The sequence below is a fragment of the Harmonia axyridis genome, chromosome 7 (assembly GCF_914767665.1).
Source record: "Harmonia axyridis chromosome 7, icHarAxyr1.1, whole genome shotgun sequence".
Classification (NCBI taxonomy): domain Eukaryota; kingdom Metazoa; phylum Arthropoda; class Insecta; order Coleoptera; family Coccinellidae; genus Harmonia; species Harmonia axyridis.
The window spans coordinates 3536743-3549484 of NC_059507.1; the positions used below are offsets into that span (position 1 = coordinate 3536743).

The following is a 12742-nucleotide window of genomic DNA, read 5'->3' on the forward strand; positions in this document are numbered from 1 at the left end:
TTTGAACACTTCTTTATCCTTATATTTCAGCAATGTGTGTCAGGTTTGTATTACCTACACAAACATCAAATATTTGAATTATTCTAATCCAAACTGCGATATTTCGAAGGACCAATTTTGCAGGCAGAATTAAATAGTGTTAGGAGGAAGTATTCATATAAATAATTTATCTTTTATCGAACCAATAGTGATATTTCTTGCAAAAGACTCGGTTGATTGTCTGTTAGAGTTTTTCATATTTTATAAACCCTCGGTAAATTTTGATCAATTAATTTATACACTGATTGATATTTAATTTTTTTCGAACCATTCAAAAACTGAATAAAAATTGGTGGTCTTATTTCAACAGCTAATTTTCTCCTTGAAAGAGTTATTCCATAAAGAAAAAATGTTGTGAATTGAGATAAATTCAAGGTTGTGTTCAATATGAAATCATTCAAAATGAAGATTTTCATCTTAGTATTATCTATTTTATCCGGTTAACTATGATGGTTGTTTAAATCATATAATTCTATGAGTTGGGAGATTTCTCTATAATAATAACTCCGCGTCCTTTCCTTTCATGGTTAATTAAAGTGAGAACATTCTACCAGTGATGCACAAACTTTTTTACAATTTACTGAGATTAGTATCAAATTATTTAGAAAATTTTTATGATTATGTGAAAGAAATACTACTCTGATGTATTAAGCAGTATCAAGGAACAGTTGTATAAGCTTTTAGCGTTAGCTGAAATTCATTTCTTTGATGCTGTGGCACAACCATTCATTTTGCCAACCTTGTAGAACGAAATCGTGCAGGAATATCTCAGTTTCACGCAGATTTCATGGTTACATTTCATTATATTATGTTGGTAGTGGAAACTCTTCTGTCACGGATTCATCTATAATCTGTCAAATTTGTGATACAGAAAACAGTTCTACCAACCACCATTTTCCAATGCGAAAATCCCTAAACGATATATATAGAGATATTTCATCAATTTCAATCAAAATATATTGAATTAGAGAAAATAAAGTATAATACTAGTTCAGAAGGCTCATTCTAACCTTCATTTCAGAATCTTGAACTTCTGCACTTGTTTTATAAATAACTATTCTCACTTCTAGTACTTTGACAAAAGTTGACAATATTTTTTCTTGTATTTTCAGTACCTGATCCTCCGTCCAATCTATCAGTTGCTGTACGAAATGGCAAAACAGCTATTATATCTTGGAGTCCGCCGATGCATGGGAGTTATTCAAGTTTCAAATTGAAAATCAACCCACTAAACAATTTTTTGGATCAAAAACCTCAGCCTCTAGTCATAGAGAATGTCCAAACAACATCCTATGCCCTCAGAGATCTTACTGCTGGGGCCACATATCAAGTTCAAGCATTTACAGTATTCGAAAATAAAGAGAGTGCAGCCTACACTTCAAGAAACTTCACAACCAGTAAGTATAAGAAATAAAGTTTTTTTATACACTCATTGGAATTCCTTTTTTGGGTTATTATTTCCAAAAATAGACCTTTGAAAACCTTCGATGAAAAAAATTGAAACCCCTCCTTGTAGAGAATCGACATCACTTCAAATTTTACACTGTATGTCTTAAATAATTGGGGGAAAAATCAATTGAAGAATAAATTACACAAGGAATAATTAAGGGTTTTTTAATAATAATGAATAGTCCGCTATCTGAACATCCGACACTATAATTTTTTGTTATGTAACGAGTAAAAACTACGCCATTACTAACAATGGAACGATGCACGCTTCAATAACGCTCTGATATTGTTTAAATTCACTACAAAAACGAAATAATCGAAATTTTCTAAGAATAGTTTCAAGGCCATGTACACTATCGTAAAAGGTGAACACAATTGGCCACCGAAATCTTTTGATTTAACACCTTTAGCCTTTTTTTTTGGGACCACGTGAAATATAAGGGTTAATGACATACCTTTCTGTTTATAATGAAATAAAACATCCATTGATGTCTTTTAAAATATACCCTTTTTTTAATATCAAGATGGAATCTCTTATCGGAAAAACTTATAAAGGGTGTTTTGTTTAGAGCTATAGAACTTTAAATTGCAATAAAACAACGATGGATTATTCGATTGACATGAATTTTATTTATCCGCAAGATAATCTTGTGGCATTACATTTTAAATATGATTTCTGGCATATGACCGCCACGGCTGGCTCGGATGTAGTCCAATCTGAACGTCCAATTTTCGATGACTTTTTCCAACATTTGTGGCCGTATATCGGCAATGACACGGCGAATGTTGTCTTCCAAATGGTCAAGGGTTTGTGGCTTATCCGCATAGACTAATGACTTTACATAGCCCCACAGGAAGTAGTCTAGCGGTGTTAAATATCAAGATCTTGGAGGCCAATTCACACGTCCAAAACGTGAAATTAGGCCGTAACCAAACGTGTCTTTCAATAAATCGATTGTGGCACGAGCTGTGTGACATGTTGCGCCGTCTTGTTGGAACCACAGCTCCTGGACATCATGGTTGTTCAATTCAGGAATGAAAAAGTTAGTAATCATGGCTCTATACCGATCACCATTGACTGTAACGTTCTGGCCATCATCGTTTTTGAAGAAGTACGGACCAATGATTCCACCAGCCCATAAAGCGCAACAAACAGACAGTTTTTCTGGATGTAACGGTGTTTCGACATACACTTGAGGATTAGCTCCTCTCCAAATGCGGCAGTTTTGTTTGTTGACGTAGCCATTCAACCAGAAGTGCGCTTCATCGCTAAACAAAATAAAATGGACGTAGTGCGCGATACGTATTCCGCACAGAACCATTATTTTAGAAAAAAACACCCGTTACAATAGAAAACAAATTTAAAGATCTCCAAAGTGTTTCTTCAACATTTTCTATTGAACTATTGCACAAAGTATTTTCATTAAAATGTTTTTACACGAGTGTAATCGAATTTACTTTACAGAACCTAACACTCCCGGTAAGTTCATCGTTTGGTTCAGAAATGAGACAACGCTATTGGTCCTATGGCAGCCGCCATATCCACCGGCAATCTACACACATTACAAAGTATCTATAGTACCTCCTGATGCTATAGAAAGTATTCTGTACGTCGAGAAAGAAGGCGAACCTCCAGGTCCAGCCCAGGCTGCTTTTAAGGGACTGGTACCAGGACGGGCGTACAACATATCTGTCCAAACGATGTCCGAAGATGAGATATCAGCACCTACGACAGCATCATACAGGACTGTTCCTCTGAGACCTTCTAAAGTTGTGTACGATAAGAATTTAGTGACCCCGTACTCGTTTGTCGTTCACTGGGAAAAACCGAATGGTAAAAGGTGAGAACCTAATCGAGCTACTCGATTTTATACGTCTAAATCCGGTTTTTCAAACGCCTACAAACACACTTTGTGAGGAAATTTTCAAATAGCTCGAAGATTCAGAAAAACTGAAAAATAATATCTTCAAGCTTTGTCCAAACTTTCGTATTGATAAAACCATCAAAAATTAATGAAGAAAATCTATAAAATTCACCGAAATTTTAGTGACAACAAATAAAAATCACTAATACTTCTGAAGAATGAGCTTTTTGACCATTACTACTTGAATATTCTTCGTTTACAGTGAGTTCGACAGATACCAAATATCCTTGGGAACTGTAAGAAAACTTCCACCCATTACAAGACTGAAAAATGAATCAACTTATTGGGAACTCAAGGACAATCTAGAACCTGGAAGGACATACTCTGTTATAGTGAAAACTGTATCTGGAAAAGTCACCTCTTGGCCAGCATCTACAGAAGTTACACTAAGTAAGTTAGCTGAATAGTAAATTTTCAGATTTAGATCAGTTCCAGAGTTCTAATGAACTCCAGTATCTGGGAAGGCTACAAAGAAGTTACTTCCTCACTTCTGCAAGTCTTATCCAAAGCAGTTTTAGCGTTGGCTAGCCATCACCAGGTGATTTGGAGTTTCTCCCTCCTCACGCAGAATGTACTCTCTTGGTTTTCCGCTAGACCCCTTCTCACGAGGTGGTTCCAGTGAGGAAGTGTAGCATCTTCTTGCTCAGATCCAGAAATGTCTTCAATGTTGCATGTAATGATCCAATCCAGGAAAATTCCTCTAGATTCCTCTTCTGATTTTTCTTTCTACTGAAACTCTTTTCTTGTAGGTACATTTACCTGTACCACAGAAATGTTCTGGGCCAAGGAGTTTGCGTACATTCTAAACAGGCCTTGTTTTTCTTGCCTATTTCATTGAGTTTCGGCACTCAACACCAAAATATCTGCCTGAAGGACACTCAAACAATGGCCTAACAATAGTAAGCATTTGTTGCCAGTCCCAGTCGTGTTTTTAGAACCATCTGTGTACCATTTAATGGTACTTTGTTTGAGAGTTGAGATTGTGGACTATATTTACCAATCTTCTTTTCTACTCTGGATAGTATTAGAATATGGTATAATAGACCTTATCATTTATGGAGATGTGTGGGATTTATAATGATCTCCAATGCCCTAGTTAGGCACGTTCTCGAAGCTCCAGTGATACAACTACAGGCTAGCCATTGTATTCTATGGAGGGCTCTCCTCTCGCTGTTCTGACATGCAAAAAACTATTGCCCCATAAGCAGCCAGACTTCTACACGTCATCAAGACCTTAGTTGTTTTGTAACCTCAATAAGCTTGTTAACTGAAATAATATTGAAAACTAATAGATCTAATCGCTTCCATTAATTCCATTTCAAGAACCACTGGCCGTCTCCAACATCAAAGCTTTCAACGACGACAAAAACGGAATTGTCACCATCTCTTGGACCCCACATCCGGACAGTTTCCAAGAAGGCTACCTCATATCCTACCACGAAGTGGAAAGTTCGACAGGTGACAGCAATACTGCCAGGACCAAAAACAAGACCTCCATAACCCTGGACACTCTCCTCCCTGGCAGAAACTACTCGTTGACGGTGCAGGCCTTGTCCAAGGACGCTGAATCCGAAGAGAGTTCTGTGTACGTGGTCACGAGACCAAGTGCGCCAATCATCGAAGATCTGAGGCCTATGGTAGACGGTCTCAATATCAGTTGGAAATCTGACGTCAACTCTAAGCAGGACAAGTATGAAGTGCAGTGCGTCAGGAATGACACCTTGGATAAGACCATTCGGACAACGTACGAATCTACGATTGTTCTCAGTCAGCTGTATCCAGGTGCGGGGTACTTGGTCAAGGTGTTCGCCATTTCGCATGGTCTTAAGAGCGAGCCGCACGAGTATTTCCAACCAGTTTGTAAGTATTATTGTTAATAAAAAAAAAGCACTGAATTGGTGTCAGGAGCTTTCGAGCTCTTGTTAATTCATAACTATAATTTCCTCTCATCAAATAAAGTACTTCACTGCGCGAAAAAATTAACGCACCTTCTGAAAATCTCAATTTTAATGAAAGTTAACTCTACATCGACTTTATAACCTATTTTTTATGTTCTCTCGGGAAGGTTTTGAACGAAACAAGACACATTAAATGGAAGAAAAATTCAGGATTTCACCGAATCTTATGTGAAAGAAAAGAAATAAACAATTTTCAAAATACTGGAATGCTGATAAGTGATTTAATACTTGGTATTTCCACCCCTTGCGTTAATTACAGCTCGGCAACGACGGTTCATACTCAAAATGAATGATCTTAAAATGTTCTGATCTAATCCTTCCCAGATTTCTCTGAGTTGGATTCCTAAGTCATATAGAGTAGCTGGATGATTTTCTGAACTTCTCAGCCTTCTATTGAGGTTGTCCCAAACCTGCTCAATCGGATTGAGATCTGGACTTCTTGCTGGCCATTCCATTCGAGAGACTTCAACCTCTTCAAGGTACTCCTGAACGATGCGCGCACGATGGGGTCTGGCATTATCGTCCATAAAAATGAAATTTTCACCAATGTATGGGGCAAATGGCACTACATGCTCTTCAAGAATGTTACTTATATACCTATCAGCATTCATAGCTCCATTATCAACGACCACTAGGTCTGTGCGAGCAGTCAAAGATATTCCACCCCATACCATAATCGATCCTCCCCCGAAACCAGTAGTATTCAGGAAATTGCACTGAGCATATCTATCATGTGGACGTCTGTATACAAGGGAACGTCGATCACAATGGTAGAGGCAGAATCTAGACTCATCTGTGACGAGAACTCTTTCCCAATCAGCCTCTTCCCAATGGATATGCTCTCTCGCAAAATCCAAACGCGCCCTTCGATGGGCTTGGGTAAGAGCTGGGCCTCTTTCTTATTGTCTGAGTGCTAATTTGCACCCCATGAGTTTGCTCAACCTTATTTTGAAGGAGGCGAGCGTTCGTTGTCTCAACGAAGAAACTCTCAAGTAACGTTCTTGAATGGCAGTTGTTACCCGTGATCTACCCTATCCTGGTCTTCGGACATTCATACCTGTCTCCCTGAATCGCTGCAACATTCTGGACACACTTGTATGGGAAACTGCAAACCTTTCTGCAATTCTTGTGTATGTCCACCCTTCTTCTCGCAAAACTACCGCTTGGGCGCATTCCTCTTGGGTCAAAATGCGTGTTTCGCTTTGCATAGCGATCGAGTGTAGAAAAACAAACGAAAGAAAAACTATTGATCACTAGAATTGATCGAGAACAACTGATTTCAGAATGGAGCCAATACATTCAAAAGCTGATAATCTCATCTTTTTTTATTCCTGCTGGGAAAAAAACATCTGTATTGAAGAAAAACGTTGAAAGTGGATAACATATGCATGCATAATTCTGATAAAAATAATTATCATTGAGAACACCTTCAGTTGTAGAATAAATTTGAGATTTCCATAATGTGCGTTTAATTTTTTTGCGCAGTGTATATTCATTTACCAGTTTTCTTTTCAGCTCCTAGAATGCAATAAATTTCACTGTAAGGTATTGTTTTCAGTCCCAAGACCTCCAAGGAATATGACGATAGAGAAAACGACGACAAACTCTGTCATAGTGAGATGGGTTGCCCCAGAAAGATCATTGGTTTCCGAGTATGCCATCAGGTATAGAACGGAAACGGAAAAGACTTGGGTTAGACTTCCAGCGGTTCAAAACACCGAGGCTGAAGTCACGGATATGTCTCCAGGTGAACTATACACCATACAAGTGAACACTGTCAGCAACAGTTTGGAGAGCAATGATCCTCAGCAGATGAACCATACGATAAGTAAGTAAAACACCAGATTAAGAGATGCACTCCACGACATGGATTACCCAGTATAACCAACCTAATTTAAAACTTCAATCCCTAGGACCAAATCCGGTTTCAAACATCGCTCCATTGGTCGACTCCAACAACGTTACTCTAGAATGGCCTAGACCTGAAGGAAGAGTTGAAACATACAGTATCACTTGGTGGGAATCCAGTGACCCTTCCAAGTACCAAACTCAAAACATCACTCAAGATCAAAATGGCACAAACCCAGTACGATTATTGGTTGGTGATCTAATGCCTGGAGTGGAGTATGTCTTCAACATCCAAGCCTTTTCAAACGACTTGGATAGCGACATAACAGTCTTAAGAACGAGGACAAGTAAGTAACAGTCCAATTGAAAAGTCCCCGGTCTACCATAGTAGACCACATTTTTTAGGCAAAATTCGATTTTATTATTCAAAATAGTTGCCTTCGAGGGCGATACAGCGATTATAGCGGTCTTAGAACTTTTCGATACCATTTTTGTGGTACGATTTGTCGTTCACTTCAAAGTAGGCCTCAGCTTCGGCAATTACTTCTTCATTGGCGCTGAATTTTTTTCCAGCGAGCATTCTTTTGAGGTCTGAGAACAGGAAAAAGTCGCTGGAGGCCAAATCTGGCGGATACGGTGGATGCAGAAGCAATTCGAAGCTCAATTCATGCAATTTTGCCATTGTTTTCATTGATTCGTTACACGGCGCGTTGTCTTGATGAAACATCACCTTTTTTTCTTCAAATGGGGCCGTTTTTTAACGATTTCGTCCTTTGAACGATGCAATAACGCTATATTTATGATAATCGCTGTTGATGGTCTGGCTCTTCTGGAGGTAATCAATGAATATTATACCTTGCGCATCCCAGAATACTGATGCCTTAACCTTGCCAGCTGAGTGTTGTGTTTTTCCTCGCTTTGGATTCGATTCATTGTGGCATTTCATTCAGCTGATTGTCGATTGGACTCGAGAGTGAAATGATGGAGCCATGTTTCATCCATTGTCACATATCGACGCAAAAATTCAGGTTTATTGCGCTTAAACAGCTTCAAACACTGCTCAGAATCATTAACACGTTGTTGCTTTTGATCGATTGGGAGATTTGAGAGCTTTTGATCGATTGGGATCGATTGCACACAGCTTTTTCATGTACAAATATTCGTGAATGATATGATGTACACGTTCAGATATCTTCACAATGTCTGCTATCTTGATCAATTTCACTTTATTTTTTATTATTATTTGCGTTGATGAATGAGGAAATAATAAAGCACAGTGATCAATTGCAGTGTTATCTATATATTTTTCATTATTTGCACGTGAACATACATACAACATACTCGAAAGTAAAGGCTATAAAATTTCCCTATAGCCAATAAGAATTCAATGAGGAATTTTCCTAGCACGATTAAATAACCAAGGACATAGAGTTGAAGATCTCCTTGAAATTGGTTATTTAAAATGTAAAAAAACTGAAGAAGCTAGTGTCTAATGAAATGTTTTATTTATATAATTAAAAACTTGAAACAGAATAACTGTCATAAACCGCAGTGTGAAATTGTAATATTTTTTATTTATTTTTCATGCTCCTGAAGATCATTGAATTCTTTACATAATTCTTTCCACGTGAATATAAAAACTTCTCACAAACAAAGGCTACAAAACTAACCGATAAGCCAATGAGAAGTATTAGAAAAAAACCGCTGAACTTTGACAGAGGAATTCTTGGATAACTTTCAGATATCTCTCTTTTAAGAGAATTGTCAAGGTGTTTGCTCATGAAACCAAATTGATAACTGTATCCAATACATTGGTTGAAGAAGTCTAGAAGATAGTGGCCTCTCCTTATGTATGTACAAATAAAGAGCAACATAATCTTGATAGTTCCCATTCGTGGCAAATTATACTTCTTTATAAATAAATCAGTGACTCCTGTAGCATAATCCAATTTCATTGCAAGATCTTGCATAATTACATCTACAGTATGAGTGGGAAACAGTTCGCTTTTCTCTGCAAATTCTCTTGGCATTTCACGAGCAACAGAAGGTAGTATTTTTACTTTAATTCCAGAATTGAATAAATCCGCAGGGGTTCGTATATCCTCGTAGATCGGTACCGACATGAAGCTGTTCAGTTTGGCTTGATAAAATAAATTTGTATAGAAACAAAAAATTATTAAGAACCAGAAAAAGATCTTGAAACGATGCTCTAAACCAATCGACGAAGAACCGCCTAGCAATGTTCTGTAGATATCCAGAATAATTTCTAGTAAACTCCTGTTAGGTAGTATGTAATAAGTTATAATACAGCATATTGAGGTTATGATGGCTAAACAGGACCAGGTTTGTAGTGTGAAGGTTGACAGAAGGATTTTCCAAAGAGCGATTTTTCGGTATGGAAAAATCCAACATGCGTAGCAATAAATATACGTGTTAGTTTGCTCGATTCTATGTGTCAAATGATTAGTGTTCAACACGAAGAAAAATCCTAAAGTTATATCAAAATCTTCCTTAGTCATAACGTTTATCAGGTAATCATAGTCCCATTTTACTAGTTTATTCATCAATGTGGAATTTTCAGTCCCAGGTAAAACAACCAAGGAAATATTCCTAGGGTTGAAGATCTTGTTGAAATTGGTTTCCAATTGTTTCAAAACAACTAACTGAGGTGCTCCTGGCATCGCCAAACTGTATTTAGCACGCAGAATGCATCCACCATAGTGCTTTTCTTCATAATTGTCGATTACAGTATTTTCATTTATATTTATGAATACATTTCTATGGCCACAATGATTTATCTTAGCGAGTGGATTCCACAAGTAAAACCTCACATCACTTTCAACCCTTACCCCAACTAAAATAGGGCTCAAGTAATATTTCCACATTATATCGAAAATGGGAAGAACATCATTTCGATTATCTGTGAATACAACGGTAGAAGCTCTATGGTTGAAATAGAAATTTTTAGTTACATTCAACATGATATCCTCAAGTTCTTTTGATCCCTTGATAACAAAAACATAATTCGACCCAGGTTTGAACACATCGCTATTTTTTTTTGTGTAAATGGTCTGTGGACAATCGAAGCCTATGGTGATGTTGGACAATATCGAAAATGTTATGATGTTATTTCTGCATATGTATTCTTGAATGTTATTCGGAACGTTTATCGTTTGAAATGGATTATAATTCAGAGATAAATTGTTCCAATGGGCTAACTCCATTTCACAACAGTCGCTTCCCTTTCAACAATGAATTGTATTGTTGATTTCCGAATTGTTTTGTCTCAACTTGTACTGTGAAATTTATTCCATTAAATGCAGATGCTATTAAGTGAATTATATCCAAAAGTTTCGTAATGTAATGCTAAATTGCAAAGTTTTTGTTCCGTAAGTGGCGTAACTGGATTCGTTCTGACGAATATCATAATAAATGCTGCTTTTAGTTCACGATCTAAGAGCAGAAAATATACAAGTTTTTTTATCATATATTTTATAGGCACACGAAATTCTTCTTTTTCCCATATTTTTCCAAATAACAAACGTAGCTACACTCACAACGCAATATCTCACAAATAAGATGCATCTTACTCACAAACTAATGGTCGGACTGCTGTCAAATTTTGACACGTATCGTTTGAAGGTTGGTACTAACTGAAAATCATATGGATTTAATACTAGCATCAGACCGGGGACTTCTCAAGTGGCCTAATACTGCTAATCTACTCTTTATCGTAAACTCAATATTTACTCTCTCCTAATTATTTTTAGTGCCTCTGATCCAATCAGAAGTGGTGGTTATAAACGACCAGCAGTCCACAGACTCCATAGGGTTAAGATACACTCCAACTCCTCAAACTTCGTCGAAATTCGATATATACAGATTTTCCCTATCGGATCCTGAGATTCCCGTACAAGAAAAATCGGCGAATGACTCAGAAAGAAGAGTAAACTTCCTTGGTCTTGTTCCTGGAAAACTTTACAACATCACAATCTGGACAGTGTCGCAAAACGTGGCTAGTCAACCGTTGCAGAGACAGGATAGGTTATGTGAGTATTATTCTCTATAGGTTAGGGCGCCAGAACTCAGGGGCTGCTTTACAAACTTGATCAAAAAAATCCTGTGTGTGGAAATTTAAAATACCTAAATGAGACTTCATCTCTGCCCCTCAAAAATATGACTGTTTTGTAGCATGCTACATTGCAAATTTAATTTATTCAACGAGACAGGAAGCTAGGACTTTTACCTCTTCAGGGAAGTAATTTTTGAATTTAGAAAATTTCATTCTTCATTTTTGTACATTTATGAATTTCGAATTCACTTATATATATTTTCATTTTGTAAAATATTGTATGTCAATTTTTCTGGTACCAGATATTTTAAAGATTCGGATTGGGAAATACTTATGTTAATATAAGAGGTGTTTGATCGACCTGGGTTTTTGTCCCTTCCATTTGGTGAATTCAGAGATCTGAACCACGACTCAAACAAACGACTGTTCTCGGGCATTTTGAGTTGTAATAAAGAGGTTACACATAATTTTGGCGCCCAACGTGGGGCGCTTTTTGGAGAGTTACGAATATAATAGAGGAAAAGAATAATTTAAATTTCGTTGTGATAATTATCGACATTCATTCAAAGAAACCAGGAAAAGAAATGATTTCACAGTTTCGAAGTATCGGGTACATATGCACGAAGATACGCATTGGTGTACGCCCAGATTTTCATCAACTTTCCTGTCTCGTTGAATAAATTAAATTTGCAATGTTGCATGCTACAGTATAAGAATAATAAGAAAAGAGAGGTTCATTTTTTCTTACCAATCCTAAAATCAATTTAATTTTTTGTGCAGGTTAGAAATTGTTGTTTTTTTTCAATATTTGTTATTGTCAACATTTTTCCAAACAGATGCTTTCAATTTTTACATCTCTTTGAAGAAGATCCCGATACCTAATATTAGTTTTTTGCTTTCTGCAGTGTTGACTTCTGTAAGGTAAGGGCGTCAAAATAGCTCTCTGCCTAGGGCGGCAGTTTGGTTAGCGAATGCTCTGCAGTTAGAACCAAAATAAGTAAATAACGACTGTTTCAGATCCTGATCCAACAAGCGGCATCGAAGCCACGCAAATCACAGACACCGAAGTTACCCTCAAATGGGATTCCCCCAGAGGAGAATACAACGCTTTCGAAGTACAATATTTGAGCGCTGAGAATCTTCTGATGCAGAATCTCACGCTGCACAACCAGATCACCATAAGCGATCTGAAACCACACAGAAACTACACCTTCACCATAGTGGTCAGAAGTGGTACCGAATCGAGTATTCTGAGAAGATCCTTGCCAGTTTCTGCTATATTCCAGACTAAAGAATCTTTCCCAGGCAAGGTGGAGAAGTTTGAACCTATCGATATACACCCAAGCGAAATAGTTTTCGAATGGTCTTTGCCTCTGACTGAACAAAACGGAGTCATTCGGAAATTTGACATCAGCTACGGATTGGAGGTGATTTAAATCTTCCCTTTTTGT

General features: G+C 37.3%; 1 protein-coding gene across 3 annotated transcripts in view; it reads left to right on the top strand.

Annotated features, from left to right (window-relative positions):
* The window catches only part of LOC123683966 (tyrosine-protein phosphatase 10D), a 51409-nt gene that overhangs the window by 26071 nt on the left and 12596 nt on the right, over nucleotides 1-12742 (top strand). For all 3 annotated transcript variants that reach the window (XM_045622998.1, XM_045622999.1, XM_045623000.1), the window contains exons 3-10: nucleotides 1152-1436; nucleotides 2954-3329; nucleotides 3616-3803; nucleotides 4737-5273; nucleotides 6930-7199; nucleotides 7285-7566; nucleotides 10990-11268; nucleotides 12309-12718. In XM_045622998.1, the coding sequence (XP_045478954.1) occupies nucleotides 1152-1436; nucleotides 2954-3329; nucleotides 3616-3803; nucleotides 4737-5273; nucleotides 6930-7199; nucleotides 7285-7566; nucleotides 10990-11268; nucleotides 12309-12718 (2627 nt within the window). The remainder of the gene's footprint in view (nucleotides 1-1151; nucleotides 1437-2953; nucleotides 3330-3615; nucleotides 3804-4736; nucleotides 5274-6929; nucleotides 7200-7284; nucleotides 7567-10989; nucleotides 11269-12308; nucleotides 12719-12742) is intronic.